The sequence below is a fragment of the Lissotriton vulgaris genome, chromosome 9 (assembly GCF_964263255.1).
Source record: "Lissotriton vulgaris chromosome 9, aLisVul1.2, whole genome shotgun sequence".
Lineage (NCBI taxonomy): Eukaryota > Metazoa > Chordata > Amphibia > Caudata > Salamandridae > Lissotriton > Lissotriton vulgaris.
In genome coordinates this window covers 614,666,127-614,688,927 of record NC_141697.1, presented here as the reverse complement: position 1 = coordinate 614,688,927, position 22,801 = coordinate 614,666,127, and the positions used below count along the sequence as shown (strand labels likewise).

At 42.5% G+C, this 22,801-nt stretch overlaps 1 protein-coding gene across 2 annotated transcripts; it reads right to left on the bottom strand.

Moving 5' to 3' along the window:
* Nucleotides 1–9,084: 9,084 nt before the first annotated feature.
* LOC147691958 (SERTA domain-containing protein 2-like) lies at nt 9,085–22,113 on the bottom strand. Of its 2 annotated transcripts, none has more exons than XM_086938246.1 (2): nt 21,949–22,113; nt 9,085–13,511 (listed from the first exon to the last, which is right to left on the bottom strand). In XM_086938246.1, exon 2 carries the CDS (start codon nt 13,506–13,508, stop codon nt 12,420–12,422), a length of 1,089 nt encoding a protein of 362 aa, XP_086794372.1. In that variant the 5' UTR covers nt 13,509–13,511; nt 21,949–22,113; the 3' UTR covers nt 9,085–12,419. The 2 variants fall into 2 exon arrangements, with proteins under 2 accessions (XP_086794372.1, XP_086794371.1); XM_086938245.1 differs by lacking the exon at nt 21,949–22,113 and adding an exon at nt 17,238–17,410.
* Nucleotides 22,114–22,801: the final 688 nt, after the last annotated feature.

The window sequence follows — 22,801 nt, the reverse complement described above, 5'->3', positions numbered from 1 at the left end:
CTAACTGCAGCAGTCAGAATAAAGAAAGTAAAGGATTACTAGGATTTAGATCATTTTTAACCTTGACAAATTTTCAACTTTTTTTATCATGATCATGATGTGTTATGTATATGATCACACAATCAATTTTTTCCTCTGTACCTGCTGATGTTGTGCAATTGTAATATTTTATGTATTTTTTTTGTAGTATGCTTTTAATTAACCGAATAAAGTGAATTTGACTGACTGGGCCAAATGAGTCTGTGGTACCTACAGAGGAGCAGTCTGGCATGGTCAACAAGCAGGAGTGCCAGAACATTGGCTTTACCACAGCCCATCATCCACCTACTATGTTAGACAGTGGTACTTCTATGCCAGAGCTCCACAGCTATAGCCCGCAGCTTAATGCAAAAGAAAGACACCAAATTACGTTACTGTTAATTTAAGCTCCTCCGACTTATACGTTTTACAGGGGACTGCGGATAACTACAGTACTATGGATAAACCCCTGGGGGCACCATTTTGGAATAAATTATCAGTTGTCAAATGACTTACTACTGCCTCTAAGAGACTGGGGAGCCTGGAAAGTGAAATGAAAAATGTAAATGTTATATCCTTAGGCGAAAAACTGACTAATGATGGTACAGTAATGGAGGGGCCTCAGCTATCAGATCTGAGACAGAAGGTAGTTTTCCCCCTCCCTCCACAAATGTTATGGCTTATTCTAGTCAGGCTCTAGTGTGTAATGTGGATGGTAATGTGCAAGGGGTCAATAGTGAGCCTGCTACAATGACACCGGCTGTGAGACAAACTAATAAATACCCCCCCCTCCAAATACTAGCATGCATTCACAGGAGCCAGTTACTATTAATCTTCCACCTGCTTGCTGCCCATATGTTGCAGTACTGGTTAATATTCCCCGGTTAAAACCAGGAGTCAGGGAGACTGCAGAATGCCTGAAGGATAAGGTTGTCCACTTAAGGTTGTCCACTAGCTTAGCTCTAAATACTCAGTTTCACCTGTTAGAGCACACCATATTCTATTTACAAGGAGTGAAATGGATTTAACCCCTGAAGAAAATTTTGATGGGTACTATAATTATTAACTTTCAAAATCCTAGGATTGCCAGAGACATACACACAAAGGTGGGGCTACCTCTAGCGGCTGTTAGAGATAGGCGCCTACCCCATTGTTTTTGTGTTTTCTTTTATATCAGTATTTACGTTATCATTGACCGTGTACAAAATTCCCAGGCATAGAGGGACGTGCTGAGGCCACCCCTACCATATTGCCCTGATAGATACCTGGTATTGAGCACGCCAGGTGATAATGAAATTACTTAGCTGAAGCAGATATCATGTTGGGAGCTCTGGGAACTATTGCAGAGGGGATACTCTCACCGCCCAGGGGAATCATTTGTCCTCTAAAGATCATGTTCTTATATCCGGGACAGTAACAGACCATAAGTCTGTTTTAGCGAAGGCAAGCTGCAATGAACAACCTGGTTCCTGGAACACATTTACCTGTGCTATACATATGGATCCTGCAAGTCAGTACTGTGAGAGGTTTTAACCCCTTCGATGCTGATGACGAGCTCAGCTCGTCATCACCCACGGGTGTCGTGTGCTGATGACGAGCTGAGCTCGTCATGGTGCCACTAAAATGGCAATTTCCAGCACAGGGGGGGGGGGGGGGGGGGAAACGCCTAGCAGCCAAGTGGTTAAGTTCATAACATGGAATGTGAACGAGTTAACGAAGATGAGAAATGACAATTGGATTAGAACTACATCAGGATATGATATATGTATGAAAGAAACCTGGCGTACAAGCTCAGTACATAGAGAAAGGGTTTCCCTCACATCTTTTAGAAGCTGTAAGCGTCTCAAGTGTGTGTGTGGGGGAGTTTCAGATTCGAAGTTCTAACATTTCTCTGTATGTTAAGATTATCAGTGGGTTCCCATTCTCGATTATTGTGACTGAATAAAAAGATTGGTAATTGTGAATTTTTATAATACTGTTTTTGATACTATGTGTAGTGGTGTGGCTATGGCTCTTGGCTTCTTAGGTGCTCTTCACACTGGTTTTGTATTAGTATGGGCAGTGATTTTAATATTCAGTCATGTGCACTATCTGCTACCCAGGCATGCGGACACTTTTATCAGGATGGGGAGGAAAAATAATCACTTCTGCTATAGAGTATGGTGAAGCATTAAACAATATTATCTCTAAATAGGACTTCAATTACCTAGGTGTGGCTGTTATACAAAAGGGGAGCTAGCCCTATCATTTACAGAGAAACTTGTTTTCAATTATAGACCACGTAACGGTGTCTGTCTTAACTAACAAGAAATCATCAAAGGGGAATGGATCACTTGTCCTGCTCAACCATTGGGTATACAGGAAATGAGGATGTCCCAGATGAAAAAAAGGCCCTCATGCACGTGATGGGTGTGGTGGTATCTGAAGCGGTATATGTTGGTTCTCCGCTTTTAGATCACGTCAGTGCATAATCATTGGGTCTGATTTCGATTTATGCAGCCTCCACCAGGAGGTTTTTACCCATGGTTGACACAGTAGTGAGCCAGTGATAAAAAGTTATGTTAAAAAGACACATCAACCTAAGTTCTTCTGCTTTATTTTTACCTGGTTGTAGGTCTAGTAAACTCTATAGGAGTGCATCATCTTGGACTGAGTTACGAGTACTGGATGCACTCAGAGTAATAAAAAACTTGAGGGGGGGAAGATTGTGAGGGTATCTAAAAAAAGGTAGACATGTTTCTGCCTTGGTCTGCCTGGGTATAGGACTTACGGGCATTCATCAGGACCAGTGATTGGGAAACGTGAGGTTTAACAAAAAATAAGTGCTCAAACGTGAACGAAAAAGGTATTAACCTGTTTCTTCGGACTGGAGGTCTTATGGTACCTGTAAAGAGTAAGCACATGGTTTTCGGCATACATACAGGGTTTGGGGGAAGGGGGGACATACACACCGAGCAGAACGTTGCTGCTTCTATCTATTCATACGTGAATATATAAACAACTAAAAAATGGCAATACTTTAAAACCGGTTAACAATCATGGCAATGTCAACTCTCTTTTTCTCTCCATACTCATGCAGCGGGTGTTTAGCGTGCTATTCGACAGTGGTTACATTGTGTTTAGTGTCGATCAAGAAAGCCAATATTGACTACGGTAGTGATGGTGGTGAGCCAATGGTGGGTGGCTATGCGATGAGGACTATGTTATACAATGTGAGTGCTCAGCACTTGTTACCTCGCTCATTTAATTAACACGCTCCTGTCGGATCGTAGAGCTCTTGGAAGGGGCTAGAGGGTAGAGAAGGGGTAGTTAGCATGGGTGGTGTGGAATACTTGCGGTTTTAGGAGACACCTTCATCGGTCTCGCTACCTGTTGCACCCGATCCTCAGCTTGCTTCGTCAGTGCGCTGCTCTGCCCTTACTGATCCGGAAACTATAGGTACTGTTTCCGGGTCATTTTATACGGCGGAATGGCCCTGTTGTTGACTCCCTATTGGTCGGCTGCTGTTGCTATAGTAACTTGGGGATGTTTTTGTGTTCAAGATTACATAGAATTTATTTAATTGCCAGCGCCAGCCAGGGTATATTATCATTCAGTCCATCGCTGTCAGTTTTGAGCCTATGCACCCATCTTTGTTCTTTTTCGAAAAGAACTTTTTCGGCATTGTGGTCTTTGTTTGGCAAGGTTTCAAGGATGACCCACTGTAAGTCATGGACGGTGTGGCCCTTTTCTAGATAGTGAGTGGCCATCTTCGTAGTGCTCTTTTTACACTTCACGTTGCTTCTGTGTTCGCACAGTCTTTGTTTGGCTTTCCTGCAGGTCATTCCGATGTATCTCAGGTTACATGGACACGTGATCATGTAGACCACGTGTGTTGTATTGCAGTTTGTGTGGCTTTTCAGGGTCCATCTGAAGTTAGGAAGTAGTTGGAGCTCTTTTGTAGGTTTTGTCAGGCTGCAGACTGAACACGAGCCACAAGGGTAATGTCCTTGTCCTTGTATATATACTGGCAAATAAATAAATTCTATGTAATCTTGAACAAAAACATCCCCAGGTTACTATAGCAACAGCAGCCGACAAATAGGGAGTCACCAACAGGGCCATTCCGCCGTATAAAACGACCCAGAAACAGTACCTATCGTTTCCGGATCAGTAAGGGCAGAGCAGCGCACTGACGAAGCAAGCTGAGGATCGGGTGCAACAGGTAGCGAGACCGATGAAGGTGTCTCCTAAAACCGCAAGTATTCCACACCACCCATGCTAACTACCCCTTCTTTACCCTCTAGCCCCTTCCAAGAGCTCTACGATCCGACAGGAGCATGTTAATTAAGTCCTCATCGCATAGCCACCCACCATTGGCTCACCACCATCACTACCGTAGTCCATATTGGCGTTCTTGATCGACAATAAACACAATGTAACCACTGTCGAATAGCACGCTAAACACCCGCTGCATGAGTATGGAGAGAAAAAGAGAGAGTTGACATTGCCATGATTGTTAACCGGTTTTAAAGTATTGCCATTTTTTAATTGTTTATATATTCACGTATGAATAGATAGAAGCAGCAACGTTCTGCTCGGTGTGTATGTCCCCCCCCTTCCCCCAAACCCTGTGTGTATGCCGAAAACCATGTGCTTACTCTTTACAGGTACCATAAGACCTCCAGTCCGAAGAAACAGGTTAATACCTTTTTCGTTCACGTTTGAGCACGTATTTTTTGTTAAACCTCACGTTTCCCAATCACTGGTCCTGATGAATGCCCGTAAGTCCTATACCCAGGCAGACCAAGGCAGAAACATGTCGACCTTTTTTTAGATACCCTCCCAATCCCCCCCCCCTCAAGTTTTTTATTACTCTGAGTGCATCCAGTACTCGTAACTCAGTCCAAGATGATGCACTCCTATAGAGTTTACTAGACCTACAACCAAGTAAAAATAAAGCAGAAGAACTTAGGTTGATGTGTCTTTTTAACATAACTTTTTATCACTGGGTCACTACTGTGTCAACCATGGGTAAAAACCTCCTGGTGGAGGCTGCATAAATCGAAATCAGACCCAATGATTATACACTGATGTGATCTAAAAGCGGAGAACCAACATATACCGCTTCAGATACCACCACACCCATCACGTGCATGAGGGCCTTTTTTCATCTGGGACATCCTCATTTCCTGTATACCCAATGGTTGAGCAGGACAAGTGATCCATTCCCCTATGATGATTTCATGCTATTTTGGAAAGTGAATGGATCCAGAATCCACCTCCCTCACCCTTGATTAGAATGTCTTAGCTAACACCATGTGTGCTAACCCTAGTATTGTACCCTCAGTTTTAAGTGACTGTAGTCTACTTACATTACATTCTTCTTTTGGGGTCTGAGGCAGGCTTCATTTCGTACAGTAAATAGTATTAACCCAACTAAGGCAAATGGTGTAAGAATAAAGTGGACTGGTATTGATCCTAATAGGATTCTACGGAAAATAGTAGTGATTAACTTCTGGTCTCCAGGACGCTATCTTACCAAATATATTGGCTGAAAATCTTAACCATATTTTCAGTTCTACAAAATCATTCTGGACTCATTACCCACTCCATCAGGGAATAAGAGATGGGGGTGGTTTGATAGTGCCTACACTAAAGCCCTCCAGTCACTTAAATATGCTCTGTATTACTCTCCATGGGATACACTACCCATTAAGTCCCTGTGAAATCAATATGAATAAGCTTTGGATTCGGGGGAGGGGGGGGGGGGGGTTCGCACTACAGGTTGAAGCATGGGAACATTTGGCAAATGCTGCAGAAAATAGGAACACCAAGTTGTTTTGGGATAGTGAATGCACCCTTTTAAAAAAAATTATATTCCTGAGTTTGCTCCCTTGTCCCGTGACAGATGGGTGGCCCACTTTTCTGAAATTTTTAGACAAAATAATGGGATGTCACAAGGCGAGATCGGGAGTCACCTTGTGTGTGTGGGTGGGGGGATGCCAGTAGATGTTTTCAAAACTTCAAAACTGCCTCTGAATTGTGGGGGCCGATCCCAACTAGGGTGTTCCACACAGCTGGTAGAGATCCGATCCCATCTTCTTGGGCATATCTATCATTGTACCCACATATAAAAAGGGAGACACCGATTGCCCTATTGCTCTCCTGAACGTCTACGTGAAAGTAATGAGTAGAATCGTGTCAATAAGATTGATGAAATGGGTAAAAGTGCAAACTATTTAATTCCCGTAACTTTTTGTCTTCAGACAATTGGTGACCGTTGAATAATGTCAACCAGAGCTACTAATCTGTAAATATACTTGGTCTAAGGCAGGCGCACTTTATGTTTTGCCAATTTAAGTATCGCCTTTGAGTTGGTCGATCATCATTTACTCTGGTCAACTTAACTTCCCTAGGTGCACCCAGGCCAATTATTGGGTTTCTTTCCCGTCTTTATGAGAATCTAACTAGCAAAGTTCGGTTTGGCCCCCAGGGGGAATGTTTGACCAAATTTTAAGTGGGGCGAGGATTTTGACAAGTGTGTGTGTTACCCCCATTGCTATTTTCTCAATGGGGTAGAGAACTACCTGCAGTCTATGCAGGTTGACGCTCCTCAGGTGGCTGGCCGCCTGATACCAGTATTTTTATACTCTGGCGATGTGGTATTATTAGCGCGAACCCCGGTTGGCCTCCACAGACTTGTGAGTGCCATTGCAGATTTTATGACCTCCAAGAAAATGGTAATTAATAAATTCAAAACGTTCACCATGATTGGTGGGCCTAAGCATAAACCTTTTCATGGATAACACCCCAAATGTCTTAGTGAACTTGTTAGGTTATTTTGATATTTTATTTGCTTGCAATGGTTAATGGGCAAAACACATTCTTAATAGTAAAGCTAAAATGAGCAGGGTTTCGCAAGGGATTTGGACATTTTCCTCAAAATTGGGGAACCGACCTATCAATGAAAGGGTTGCAATATACAAAGCAAAATGAGTGGCTACAGCCTTATACGGGGCAGGTCTTTGGGGTTATGCTAACGGCACCGCCTTGCAAGTAGAAGAAAATAGCTTTTTAAAACATCTATTATGTCTACCTTCTTCTGTATCAAATACAATCTCACATCATGAGGCTGACCTACAGTTCCTAGAAGATCTTCTTTTGGTGAGACCTTGGTTAGTGGGGGGCTTTTCTATGAGCTGAGGGAGAAACTGGTTTTACCAGAACAATCAGTTCAGCTTATTTAGCCATGGATAATGTCCTAAGTATCCCATGGCTATTGTATATCAACTCTTCCCTTGGTAGCCTGTTCAATTTATCTATGTGGGCAGACTACCAAGGTATTATTAACCAAAAGGAGGATCAAAGAAACCTCTTTTACAGTATAGATTGGATCAACAATTGACACAAGTTGGGTGAAAAAGAAAAAAACAGCAGTCGCCTTTTACAAGTCTCCGAATCTGGAAGAGGGGGGACATACTATATTACATTTGACAAACATGCAGCTTCGCTTCGGTAAGATTGTGTAGCATCATGCACCATTTAGTTGCCTCCCCAAATATGAAGTCCCCTCCATCTGATATGTTTCTTTGCCCTTGTGATGACCAAAGCACACTGCACTTTTTTATTGTTTTGCAAATTTTATCCGAATCTGTTTTTTTCTCCCTCAAACCGGTTTATTGCACAGAAAAATCAAATCCCAAAGCAGCTATGAAATATCTGTTGACACAAAGTGAACCTTCTGTGTTATAATATTGCCCTATGTATGTTGAAAGCTATTAATGTGAGGAAATGTACCATGAAATAGTGCAGCAAATTAATATTATTACTATGTCTCTTGTATTATTCCAAAATGGTTTTATTTGTACTTTTATGGCTGTTTTTGACAGCCTAATAAAGTTTTAAGAACAAACGACTGTATAATGGGTATGCTCTTAGGTCACCAATCAAAAATACCTGGAGCAACTGAAACGGACAGGGCCTGATGACATACTGGTAGTGGGGGTTGCTTAAAGGAGCAGCGTCCGTTTTTCAGCTTCTGTAGTCTGCAGCCCTTGTAGAAAATTGGCCTGCTATTCTCTCACTTTTCTCTTCTTAAATAAAAAAAAATGTCTGAAAGACTGTTGTTCCTTTTCTTAGTGTAGTGACAAATTAAATCTGACCCGGTTAAAAGAAAACTATATACAAACTAGCCAATATAGTCTACAATAGGCCTTCAAGCTGGTTTTAATTGCAAAAGTAAAACTGAGGTTTCTAGAAATACAGTTTTACCTTGCATGGTGCTCCAGGATCCTGCATATGGGCAGAGAAAATTAGTGCTTATGATTTCAACGAAAGTTCTCCTGAAAGCAAATTAGGTTTTAAGGCAATCAACTGTTCCTTCACCAACAGGAGTACCTAGTATGAGGCAGTTCTCACCCATGGATATATAGTATTAACTGCCTAGCATAATACTGCTGGGATCTGTATGCCATTCTTTGTGTCCAGGGCTATGATGACCCCTGGGGCAGTTCAGGACAAGGAATTTGCCGACCAGTGGCCCTGAACAAGATGACTTGGGCCTAAGCCATCAACTTCTCCCAAGACCTCAGAGACTGGTCTTTTTCCACTTTAAGTACCCTCCTATGGTAGGGTTCTCTGTGTGTAGCTCTGCCTGGCAATCACTGAAAGGAAGCAGCAGGGTTGTACAGTAGGACCCAGCACCTCATGTCCTACTTTCACCGAATCTCTTGGAAAATTTGCACATCCGTACATCACAATCAACTCATGCAGGTACTCACAAAAGCCTACAAGTGCTCCCTTGCATGCCACACCAAGCCCATGCACACTGTATTCCTCCTGGCTATGTTACAGGTAACTGAGCTTTCATATATATACAAAAAGTATGTTGTCCCGACAAACTTGCATGAAAACTAGTAGGAAGAGCATCCTTCATAACAGGACAATGAGAAAACGTTCAAATTACTTACCACACCCCCTACTTACCCCTAACTGGAATAGCGGATGCCTTCCAGAAACAATATAAAACTGCCAAGTTTTCAAAAGAATTCACTTTCTTAGAAGAATAAACAGAAACCAAATGCATTTTTCCAGGATTTTTTTTTTTTTAATGTTCACCGCTTCAGAACTTCAGATATTGCATAGTTTGAGTGCCAACATTATTCACATGTGCTGGTCTGCTTGGGACAGACACAGTAACATTAGCACATACATTTGAAGTTTAACACGACTGGTGTCATAAGTTTTGTATACTTAAAAACCAAGGTAAACGGAAGATAAAGTAAATGGGTTGGGGGAAGGACATACGCTGCCCCTGCTGATACAGCCTAAGACACGCCCAACAACATGGACCTTGTAATATTAAATTCCACCATTTCGAGGCAGAAATTGCACTCACTTTTTAACTTACAGGGGGTCTTATAATGTGCAATAACCTAATTTATGGTAAGAAACCGATGGATAGAATCCAGCTTTTGGAAGGAGTATTATACCAAATTATTGCAGCTTCAACAAACAGCAGAGACACTTGAATAGCAAGTTTGGGAAAAGCAGACATATCATGAGGATCATAAGACTGACAGATATGCTAAGAGATCCAATTCAAGTAGGACTTAGTCCCAGAAGTGTTATAGTTCCTCACACCAGAGTCTGGAGTAACACTCCTGGGAAGAAAACAAACTTTGTGAATTTGTCCCCAACTAATTTTTTTGGACATTGGTCAATTTAGAGAGAGCACAAATCACATGATTGGGGTCTGCACAAATATTTCAGATTTCAACAGCTGGTGCATCAAGCCATTTTCAGAACCTTCGTTTGATTACACCACACCAACTCACAAGTAATGCCACTAATGCTCAGCAGACCACAATGAAGACTGAAAAACAAAGAATTGTATAACTGTGCTCCATTTTGGAGGTGGCCTCCCCCATCTAACAGAGAATAAGGCAGCAAGACTGAAACCTAGAGGTACATCCACAAATGCAGGTATTTATAGAAAAAAAAAGTCTTGCGTAATGCATCATTTTACACACTTTATGGCCTTTCTGGATTGCAGGTTTCTGTACGGCTTTTCATATTTTTAATCTTGCCGGGGTGAATCATAAATCATTTATGGGGTAAGAGCTTTTTAGGAAATAAAAAAAAAAAAGGCAAACATGGAGACCTTACGTGTTAATGACAACTAATGAGGACAGGGGTGATCCAAAAGGCCCTGGTCCACACACTTAAGGATTACCACCAACCGCATGATTTGTTTTATATTGATACAATATATGGAATGCATCTGATATTATATAAATATACCCTGATAAAACACAAGCTGCTTTTTGTTTACTGTCCAAAAGCCTCAGTGGAAATCATATCATATTCCTGTGTTTTTACTGGCACTTCAATACAATCTATTTTTGCTGGGAAAATAATCATGCCTTTTAGTTGGAGGTCTACGAAAGATAAGCGAAACGTACTCAAAATGTACTGTGTCGTTTAATCCAGTCAACGTCTTCATGTCTACTTATGCTGCTTTTACCCAAACACTGCTATTAAGTTCCCTAACAAACCCAACCTTACTTTGTAAGCGTCAGATCAGGAGTAACTGATTTTGGAACGAGAAAGAACCTATTTTTCACATGAACATTCATCGTCCATGTGATTGGGTTTGCAATCAAAAATGGAATCTGGATTTCATCTTCCCCACGGCGCTTACCACAAACATACTGTATCATGCACGAGCTGCATGGGAGAAACATGTGCAATAAGAACATTGCAGCACCACACCGAAATCTCATTCTCAGGGATTTGTCAAGTCTTTCCGATGTTTACTTCAGGTTGTTTGCCTTTCAAACTATCCAATAAATCATAACGTATAAAAATGAAGCACAAAAAAATGCCTAAGAATGTGAAGTTCTGACATGTTATAAATCCTACTGCCAAATTACAGAGGTGTTCTACTGAAAATAAAGTTAGGTTTACTTGAACATAATAAATTAAAATCATTCTTAAATAGATAGGGTTCGCATCACTGTGATCCAAGCAGCTGCACAAATCTTCAACTGCACTGCCCAAGTGATGACCTATGTAAAAAACCATAGGACGTGATGCAGTCAGTGATTAGAATGTGGAAGTGGCCAACATCTTGGACACCATAAGTTAACACTTGAAAGGTAGATAGGTAAGGTGGTCCAGCGACAGCAGGTGTCAGAGAGTCACCGGGTGGGATCTCTAAAGAGCGTTCCAGAGGTAAAACAAACCTGGCCACTCTGATTGTGCCATTCGTAACAGTAGGTAGCCTTTCCGCAACCAGCTTAGAAAACTTGCATATTGGGCGCTGTTTAAAAAACATCAGTAAGATCAATACCTCTCAACAAGTTTCTCAGCTGGGACCGGTACAACAGCAGCTTGAAATTCGATAAGCTTCACTTCAGGAGGTACGGGTGAGTTATTGTAGACAGTGCATTTGGTGTTGGACAACCTGCGTGACTTGCTTCCTCAGATAACAGTTTAGTTTATGGCTTTATAAAAAACAAACGTAAAAACTGTTAAAAGCAAATTCCTCTCTGAATAGCCACCACACAAACGTGCATTAGGTCAGGTAAAAGGCGGCAAGCCTGGTTTCTAATGTACATCCCTTGGTTTGTCAAGTGTGGCACCATCTAACCCAAGGGTGAGACAGGACCCTGGTTGGGGTCGCATTTTAATACCTCAATTTTTTACATAATCACTTCAAGCAGAACTTAAAATGTGAGCCTGCCTTCCTGAACCTTCCGAAACAATAATTTACATTCCAATCCCCCACCCCCTCCCAGGTCACCCACGGTCTAAATGTTAAACCCAAATGCACGGACATAAAAAAGTTCTCAGAAATGATGAACAACATTCATGAGCAAGTGGGCATTTGAGGCATTAACATGTATAGAGTTTTTCCCTTTTATAGCAAGATTTAAGGCATTGCAAGAAAAATGTATTAAAATATAAATAATGTCTTCATAGAAGATCATACAGAGTCTCCAAACTTTTCACTTATTAATAAAGCCTTTGGCCTTCATCAACGGATGAAAACATCATTGCACTCGTCACAGCAGCTAATGTGAATGGGAACACGGAACGAGAGAAGCCACAACAGCCCCTATTGCAGTACTTGAGAAATTGTTTAAAAAACCTTTGCCATACAACGTAGTGTTGACCAAGGCTTGCAAAAAAAACCCCAAAAAGGTCATTCTTGACGGCTTTGTTAAAATGAAAAGTAATGAGCCGACAGTCAGCCTTACAGTTTCTTTGAACAACAATAAATTATTTGAACCACTTAATTTGTAAACATTGTGCCATTTCATACTGGCGATGTGTGATCACAAGAGTACACCCATTACAGTCTAGGCAGAAAAAATATCTTGCTGGGTTGGTGCTATACATTGTGAAAAGCAGCGCTAGGAGCCAACGAGAATTTCCATGATGTTATCCAGTTCATTCAAGTCTCTGCCAGGCTGGTTTGAAGCGAAGGAGGTGGAATTACAGGAAGAATTAAAAGGATGGTCGTCAGTATGATAAAAAGACGACCGCCCACCAGTGGATGCTGCCTGAGTAGCCTCCCTCTCGAAGACAGAGGTGTCAATGTCCAGAAACAGATCGTCCAGAGGGAGGTCCTTCAAGTAGCTAGAGCTCATGAGCTCTAAGTTTCCAAAGACATTGTCCAGTGGCTTGGATTCCAGCAGGCGGCTTGGCAAGTCTTTCTGCGGAGAATGTAGCTGAGCTGCATCGGGCTTTGAATGCAAACTTCGACTTTCAACCAAGTCCAAAGGATGCTCCTGGCAAAACTCTGCTCCAAGAATAAGTTCCCCAACAAGCTCAATGTCCATGTCTTCGGCAGACCCTGGAAGACTGGATGAAGCCCTCTGGGAAGGGCAAGAATCAAAAGCTAGCACCCGTTTCAGCTCCACAACGCTGTTTTCATCAGTGTATGAAACGCTTGACAGGGGACTTTGTAAAGAACATTTGCTTGGGGAAATGTCACATTTTCGCTCTGTATCTTGATTTCCCAAGAGCCGTGAATGGTTTTGTGATGGAGCCCCATCATCAAGAACAATTTCTAGGTCTTTGAGAATGGAAGATATGGCTGATGTCAGAGAAAAATCATCTTCTGAACAAAACATGTTATCCAATTCTTCAGCAACGACATGAGGGTGGGTGTGCAAAGAAAGGACAGACGATGTATCAGTTCCTGGGGCTACAGGCATAGAGTCCATGGTAGTAGGAGACATCAGATCGGTTACTAGAGAAGCTCTGCTATTCTCCATGCGCATCTCCTCCTGCAGCACCCGAAGAGTATTGGCAATCAGAACAGAGCGACGCAAGCTGGGCTCCACCAGCATCCGTCCAGTGTTAAATTTATCTAGTGACATGTTCAAGACAGACTGACGCAAGGTATAGCCCCCATCCAATCCGTGAGGCCCCAAATCACTACTCATCACTTCGTCCCGGTCTGAAAGTTTGCGCTTAACTCCTTTTGATGGCATCATGACCTGATGAGAAAAAAAAAGTCTGCTTTAGAAAGATGCACCAACTGACAATTGGGTAAGTCACATGAAAACATACAAGCTGGACAAAATGTCATAAACATCGGTGTGCATAGTCTAAAAACTGCATTTTCCTCCTTGGACAATTAGATTCATGGTGCTTTCATAGTAACAATGTCTTTTTTAGGCACCGTTTATCTATCCAATCTACTGATGTAGCTAATAGAGCTGTAAATCACCAGGATCCTAACAGAGTTCTTTAAGGAATTACAGAACCTTTACTTCTTCAGGACACAGGATGCTTTGTACCGAATCACACCAATCATACCCCCTCACCCGAAGTCATGCCTGCTTCCCTTTTCATTTGGTTGTGTGATGAAACCACACATGTTTTAACCAAGCATGCCGGTTACACGCAGTCGCAACAATGCTAGTAGTTACCATGAATGTCTTAACCACGCCTGCCACCAGTCCTAAAAACTACCTGCCTTCCCCTAAGCCCTAAAAACTTCCCTGCAGCCCTAAACAGTATCACAATCCCTGAAATCTAAACTACCCCTTCCCAGCCCCACTTACCTCGCCGGGTTGAGTCCTCTCCCAATCCTTCCTACTTCTGCCAGCCAGCAACTAGATCGTGCACAGCCATAACCACGCATATGTGTGGTTACAGCAAGGGGGTAGCACTTGCGAAGTTGGAACACAAGTGGCTCTGTCTGAGTTGTTTCCACTGTTGCCCTTGCAATACAGTTTATTGCAGTAAGAAGTAGGTGCTATTGCCATAAAAATGTGCACTCTTGCATATAACAGCGAAAATCTTTTTATCATTAATTTCAAGATCGTCCCACGGATATCCTGCTAACCTCAAACGTCCTAAAATATCTTGCATCTACTCAGTGGCGGAGGTCACTCAGAGGAAGTAAAGGACTGTGTATAAATACCTATGCCGTAAATTATAGGCAAACTAAACAAGTTGTGTTTGCGCCAGGACATAAAAGACAAATTCTAGAACCTCACATAGTACTACCGATGTAAACCTTTTTTTTTTGGGGTAGCCCCGATCATAATAGTCTTTATTTTTGCCCCCTGTATTGGACATCATGCTCCAGAAGAGGTTCAACTTGTTTATGTAATAGACCTACATTTTCAAGTGGCTAAACTATGGAACTAAATATGAAGGACATTGAAGTAGTTACCAATATGGATCAGATAATTCTTTGCATTAAGGCAGTAGTCGAGGATGAACCTCTTACTTCATCATTGCTGACAGTTGAGATGATAGATCTAAAAAAGGGATTATCAAGAATATCACTCCCTACACTGCCCTCTCCTTTGCATCCAGAAAATATTAAAATAAAAGACACCCCATGTTATCCAACAGTCACACTGCATTACTTGAGATCATCCATTCTAACAAGTTTCCATCCAAATCAAGTGCAGCTTTTAGATTTGAGGTTCTGTTGAGCTGGAAGATACTCCACTTCAGTTATGGTATGCAGTAAAAATGTCAAACATTGTTGTAAACCATAATCGACAATCTTGAATGGCTCCCATAATGGGCTCCAATTTAGTGTTCAAGTATTTTATTGTATTTACAGAAGATATACCAATATAAATCCAAGATAAATCGATCCTTTTTCTTCCGGGCTATTCTTGCTTTAACTGACAATCACGTTTATACAGCTGGCAACCATGAAAACACAACATTCTACTTCCTCTGATGGAGAGTGCAATCTCTCATCATGCCTAAAAATGGTGGGACGAGGCTTTAACTAAACTTGGGGGGCGTCCTTCCCATTGAAGGCCTGTCCGCCAATGGAAGGCATTTCTTAAGACCATATTCTTCCAATTCTTTGCTGTTGCGCATATAAACGGGCAGATTTAGCACTGCAAATCTGAAAAAGGCATTACCGTGAGGTACATTCAGTCTTACTCCAGAATCTCTATCTTGAGGCCTACATTTTCTACGTAGTCATACCCGCTCTTGGTTTTACTTCCTTACCTCTCCTTCAGAAAAAGCCTTGATAAAGGACTACAGAAACCTTCCCTAGATTATCCCATCTACTTCTACACTTGCCTGGCTGGCCGCCAAAAACACGTCTCTACTCCAACTCTCGAACTTCGCCTGCTTAATCATCCTACAGCACCCACCGTTACTAGGATAACTACCACGAACATTTCAGAAACTACATTACTGTGTAATATGATCATTATTAAAAATGTCTTCTAAGTGCATCACCCACCATACTAACTTTAACTATATCGCCAAGTAGGTCTTACCCCAATGTACTGTGCATTTACCCAATAGTAGCTGCGCAAACACCATGCTCTTTAAACACTATTCATACATAGTTGTCGCTAGTTTGATTAAATACAATGCTATCCGCCAGCATGTACATTGTGGTAACACTCTAGTTGTAAAATAGAACTGGGATGCTGCAAAGTGTAAGATGGATCACCCCCCCACCCGAATCACTAATAAAAGATAACAGCCCCGACATATTTATAAAAAAAAAAAAAAAAAAAAAAAAAAAAAAAAAAAAAGGTATTTTGGACACAGTTTTTTTATTTATTATGTATTGCATAAGGCAAATTTCTTCTAATACTGGCGGTTTAAACATGGATCGACGAGGCCCAAACATTATAATTAAGCAATTTAAAAAATATGCAATTATTGTATAAAGTGTCCTAATAAAAAGGCTGCCTTTCTTCACATAATAAATCCCACAACGCTTAATGCGATTTGTATAACATCGGGGGTTCTGCATTTCTCCACCCTTCCTTCGCCTGAGACGAAGGGCGGAGTAATGTACGTGAGCGTTCATTATTCTCCTGGGTTGGGGGGAGGGAGGATCCTAGCCATCTCCGGCCCACCTCCAGTTTGTGTGGGGGAGGGGCAGCTAAAGGAGCTTCTGGTGACAACGCCGACGATCGAGAACCGCGGGCCAAAGAAATGGCAGAACATTGACAAACCTCCAGATGAGCGCCAACACAAAAAGTAGAAATTATTTGACGTAAACACCGGCGTGACTACCCTGGATTTTACAACCTATACTTCCAAACATTTAACTACCAAGCAGGGTCTGCCTTCCAAAGGCAGGAAATACTAAACATTTGTACTTTTACCTCTGCCCATTGCAAACATTTACCGGATACCAAGTACAGCGCCTATGTTCCTCATACCCCTGAACTGCATTATTAAAAGGACTGTTAAGCATCAGCTACAACTTCCTCCTTAAGAGTACAAAAAAACGAATACCACTAGAATATTACGTCCAAGCCGTGTAATCGACGTTATGTGCCTTTAAACCTACAATATGTCGATAAAACAGTAGGACGGGGCCAGCAGGTACAAGTACTTGAAAACCCTGGAATCGTTATTTTGGAGTCTGTACCATTACTAGAGAATCTACCATTCCACAATTAACCTCTCCCCCATCCATTGCAAAACGAAAACTGGCATTGAGTCATTGGCAGGGTACATAGACATTATGAAATTGCCCCGGTTCCTTTAAACAGAAACTAGCGGCAGGAGGACGGCTGTATCCAGGCAGACGGGCTTCACTCCAGTTTCCCAAAGCGGTTAAAGTACCACATGAAGGGTGGTGCTTAAGTTCGGTGTCGAGGACCGGGATGCAGACACAGAGGCACACGTATTGTGCGAGGCACGAACGCAGAGTTGGCCGCGCCGTGCCCGGCAACAGAGATGCACCTCCGGTTGTAGACTTTACTCACTGTGGCTCTCCAGTTGTCCTCCAGCTGTGGTTGCAGCCCTAGGCAAGGCATCGGAAGTAGTGAGCGGGGGACAGGGAGGCTCCGGACGGGGCCTCGGGTCCGGTGTGGTTTACTTCATACGGAACAGAAACCAACTATTTGTCCGGGATCTGAACCTCTCCACTCCTAACCTCCCTGCCTCATCCTCCTCCAGAGGCTTCCCGCCGGTACATTCAAGCAGGGAACCTGTCGTGCCCCCTGGGACTTGTAGTATACAAACCCCTCCCCTTCTAGTAAGCCAATAGCTAGCTGAGAACAAAAATACTACACGTCCCAAGATTCATGAGCGACCAGGACGCCATTTTAACCCAAGCCGGGCTGTTGCCAGACCACCATCACAAATAAATAAACAAACAACGGAACAGCAGGTTAGTTGGGGAAAAATGCAGCGGGTAGAAAAGATGGCTTTACGAATACACACGTGCCAATGGACTCGATTCAGGGGAAGACTCGGTTTATAAAGGAAATAAATGCGTTATTGTTGGCTATCTCCACCCTGTAATTGCCTCGGTTTCAATAGGTCAATTGGAGAAATACATTTTTAACATATCCCGCTTACTAAAATATTAGTATGTATTAAAATCTTCCGCCTGTAATTCACCCTCAAATATTTGCGAGCCACTACACCAGGTCATCCTGCATGTTAAGACTTCCAAATTATAAGTCAAATGAGATAATTTTTGTTTTCTCTCCCCATTAGTACAGCACTCTGATATAATGGGGGATTCAATTCTAACGATTTTTTTAAAACTCTATATCATCCTCTTAGATGTTCCCAAATATTGGCAAGTATGATGCGCGCAACTGTTTCTGTAATTACCTTCAGTCGCTCCTGGATTTCTGCACAAACTATACCGTACCTTTAGTTACACTTCTCGTACAAGTCCCTCCATACTTACAGCTATTGCCTGAAATATCAGATGTGAAATAGCCAATTTCATGGCATGAAACGGTACGGTGTACCTCTATTCAAATGCCTACTTACCGGAATGCACACTCAAGGCAAACAAGTAACTTTTACGGTTGTACTACTTCAAACAATCTGAAAGTGAAAGGGAAAGTCCAGTCCATCGATAATAACTCGCACAATTCTAGTTCTGTATTCAATGGCAAGGTGAAAAGTTTCCATCATCCTGTTAACTCTACAACTTGTGAACATGTCCTGTAATCACCTTTTACTAGGTGTGCTTACTTCACTTTCTGAGGTAACTTCTGAATGGTTACACGTCTGTCTTTTGAGATTAACACCTTTCAGTCACTCTTGGGCAGAACTCTTACCTTTGCATAGCAAAATACAAGTGTTTTTTACAGAATATCTCCATGAGAATGTATTCTTTCTAGTGTTTTTACAACTGAATCTTGGAACAAGTAAAATTGCTCAGTGATTTAAGCCATTGTTGTTGCAACTGTCTGACCAGCTCTGCCTTTCACCATAACTAGGAGCCATGATACCCTCGCAGGTGATAGTGCGCATTACAAATACACATACCAAGGCAGATACATTTATATCTTTCTCGTGGAGAAATTCTCTAAAATCACTTGTATTTTGCCATACAAAAGGTAAGAATTCTGCCCAAGAGTGACTGGAAGGTGTTAATCTCACAAGTTTAATGAGTGGGACATACACGTAACTATCCGGAGGTTACCCCAGAAAGGGAACTACGCACACCGAGTAAATGGGGATTACAGAACATGTTCACACGTTGTAGAGCTAACAGGGTGAAGGAAACTTTTTACCTTGCCATTGAATACATAGGTATAATTGTGCGAATTATTGGTGGCCTGAACTTTCCCTTTCAAATTGTTTGAAGTAGTACAACCATAAAAGTTACTTATTTGCCGTGGGTATGTATCCTGGTAAGTAACCATCCCCATATACCAATTCACTCTCGCATGCAAGTCCCCAGAAAGTTCAGAAGAGTCCTAAAAAAGTGCCTTGCAAAAATAGATGCAATCCAACTATTTAAATAAACATAGGCAAAACCAATAAGTCTAGCTTTATGTTAGGGCAAGTGTATGGTAATCATTGGGAGTGTGTTGCACCTATCAGTCCTCATAAGAACATACCATAATGAAGTAACTTCTTCGGTATAATAAATTTGGGAAGTGAGAGTAGGGCTCCCTAACTGGACGGACAGCAGTAACAGACAAAGAAGGTTTCAAAAAGTAGTCCAAAGATACAGTTTGTATTTCGAGAGGTGACCTTAAAAGGCAAAAACAGCAAAATAGTGTAAAGCAGATATTTCTGACAAGGGGTCAATAATTTCATGAATGTTTAAGACACGCTCAGTGCCTCCAGGTGTCTACTCTGAACAAAACGGATCCTTAAATACAGCATGTTATCAGGACAACAAAGTAAAACGAAATGAAAGCTCAACAGTTAATAATGAGAAGCACGATGTTTTTATGACAGGCTAGGACATCCAAGTAGCACACAATTCCTAACAAAAAAAGCAAGGACTCTGCAATTAAAATGGTGGGTCAGCAGGAAAAATACACCAAAGAGCACAAACTGGGTCTCAAATATCAACTTCGTCATGTTGCATGAGCAGTCTAACGATGAGGTTACTTGATTCTCCATCACCAAACCCTAATGCAAACGCAAATGGGACCATGTAACCATCCACAAAAATGCCATTGCCTGGACAAACTAGGAAGGCTAGTAGATTAAAAAGGCCGGCCCAAAACTCCCTTTCTGTATCTCTCATTGGGCTTTTTGGAAGAACTGCAGATAAGAAGTATTCAAAAAAGCTAATGCTATCTTTATCAGACCCAACTACTGATGCTAATGTCTCTTTTTATCAAATTAGAATGTTAAAGGAGGACAGGAAAGATAACCCTTGACAGTTAATCCTTCATTCCAAACAGGCCTCAAAACTAACATTGTTATTACTGCTCCCTCTGAAAAGTGCATTTTAACAAATGCTTTTCAACCCCAGGACCACACGCCTCAACCCCACCACAAAATATATTTTAGGCAGAATTAAAACATGATTATTAGGGCTTGGAAGCACAAGTAGATGTCATTAGTGAATGCACCACAACTTGCAACATTCCCGGAGAAAGAGACCGTTCTACTGTAGCAAAAAGGAATAGTGTTGGGCGCAAATCTCACCAGTAGAAAATAAAAACCATAAAAGCTGCTTTGTTCCACCCCCCTGATAAAAAGTGTGGAGAATTACACAGTACAGTGGGTAGGTGCCAGGATGTTGTATTAAACTCAATATCTGAATCTTCAATCCTTATTGGCTGGAATTGTCCCCCCCTGCAATCTATCGGTTTTACAATGCTTATTTGACGTGTACGGTGCACTACTGTAATTTTCATGTTTTTTAATCAAACACGTTTTAAGGAAAAAAGGGCGAGTTTGGGCAGCCCACAAAATAACTTCCTGTATAATGCTCCCAAGCAGACAGAGTTGGACTGGCAAACTGGCGGGGCCGCTCCAATTATGTGGCAGCAATGACTAAATGTTAGTTCCTTTTTATCTGTTTGAGCAAGAAACATTTTTTCTTTAAAATCTGCAAATCATGCATCAGATGATGGCTTACGTGGTAAATGCTGCAAATCTATAGATTTGCATAAAACGCCATCAACGCAATTCCAGTAGACCGGCCTACAGGGCATTCTGGCACTGCCTCAAGGGCTTGCCTAACAGGTCAGTTGTGCGAGGCCGTTCTCTGACCGATTGTGGGCCTGTTATATGATTTAGTGGACAGTTTGTTTACTGTCGATTGCTCCGATATTACCACGAACATTGCCTGCATCAACCACAAGTTTATGCAGTCTCCCATACCGTGAACAACACTTATACAGCTGCTCTTTACAAGTTAAAAAACTGCCTTGATTTCCAAACGTGAGCCATATTAGTAGGTATCTGATTAGCTAAAGGGGGGGGGTTACTTTTATTTTGGTTCCTGTTTTCTGTATCAGTCCGACCCTGCTCCCCGGCAAACATAATCTGCAGAAAGTTCTTTCCCACTGACAGCTTAAAGGAAAAGTCAACAATGTACTGCATATTAAGTGCTAGATACTCACCCCATCGCCTTCCCAAGTAACACGTTTCAAAATGTTGGCAGGTATGACTTGCACGAGATCACGTGCATTACTACCAGGCGTGCAATTAGGCCCCCCGTCGTCGGGAGTTCACTTTTGCACCATCATCGTTGACCAACGTGAACTATGCCCCTAGGCCTGTAAAGGTGCAGGACGCTTGTCCCATTTAAGAAGAGGTCACCATTCACTGCTGACACTAACCTCATTACCTGCTCCCGCATAGGTCTCTTACACCCCCCCCCTCCCCCGACTCGATAAGAGTGGCTTCTTTATGTATCTCCCATATAAATCTGATACAGTTCTCCTATCTTATATGAGCTCAGATTTCTTTTGCCTCTTCAACTAACTCCGCCCATACAGAGATTGTCCGGCGCAGCCCCTTCCCCTTTTAAAAAATATCTTCAATATGATGCAACCCGCAGAAGTAGCGGACTCCTGTCCCGCGCAGCCTTACCCACTGCAGTTCATCAACCTGCCCCCACAAAGCACAACGCAACGTGCCACCCCCTCCCCTGTCAAAGCAGCTGCGTCCTGCACCCCTCCTCTCAAGAAGCTTGCATAAGACTCCTGCCCCGTCAGGCGCGTAGCCCCGGCGTGCCCTCCGCCGTCCCCTTACCTGCTCCGCAGGGCACACGTCCCGCTATCAGCCCCTGCGCACCATGCCTGGCCCCGTGAAAGGAGCCCTCTCCTCGGCTTTCAGCCCTCGTCGCCCCGCTCTCCCTTCAGACCTGACAGGTTCATCTCGCTTGCTTCCTCCTCTCAGGCAGCCGTACACTTCGGCAGTGCCCAGCCCACGAGCACCCCAGACTCCCAGCCATAGGCTGTGGGGCACAAGACTTCAGCGGAGATCATTGGCTCGCAGGGTCACCAATCAAAAATGTCCGAAGCTCTCACCCCTCCCCCCTTTCAGACAGCTGGTGATTTTTAACCCGGTGTACTGCTGCCCGCGGAAGGGGAGAGGGTGCATGGGCGGCTGTTCTTTTAGTACGGTATATTTTCAAGCAAAAGAAAGGTTTGCGATTTTCGCCCCTGGTTCATTTCAGCGCAAACTCACATTGGCGTACAGAGTTTGGTGAATCCCTGCGGTATTTCATTTATGTGAAAAGAAATTCGATTTGTAAATTACGTTTCCGGGAAAATATTCGCTCTACTGTTAGGCGCTGTTTGGTAGAAATGTGCACTCGTATACTCTGATTTGCAGAGTCGTGTCGTTGCAATAGATATTGTGTGACTATTTAAAGGACCCGAATGTGCACGCGGCTAAGCACACCGATCTGAGAAAATGTTAGTGGACATGTAAACTGATTTGCACTGATAAGGATTTAACAAGGGTAATTTCATCGTGCGGGCACCTCTGGCCAAATGGTATCCGATTAAGTGTGTTAGGCAACTAGGTCTCACAAATCTTTTAACAAACTATATTTCCTATTGAGGTAGCCCAGAAGTGCGAGTAGCGTGTGCATGGGCTG

Bases quoted from the DNA above. Each gene is read 5' to 3' on its own strand.
- LOC147691958 (XM_086938245.1), bottom strand. From the start codon at position 17,288: ATGCCTTGCCTAGGGCTGCAACCACAGCTGGAGGACAACTGGAGAGCC. The intron at 13,512-17,237 runs GTGAGTAAAGTC...TTTTCTCATCAG, and splicing joins AGGACAACTGGAGAGCCACA to GTCATGATGCCATCAAAAGG.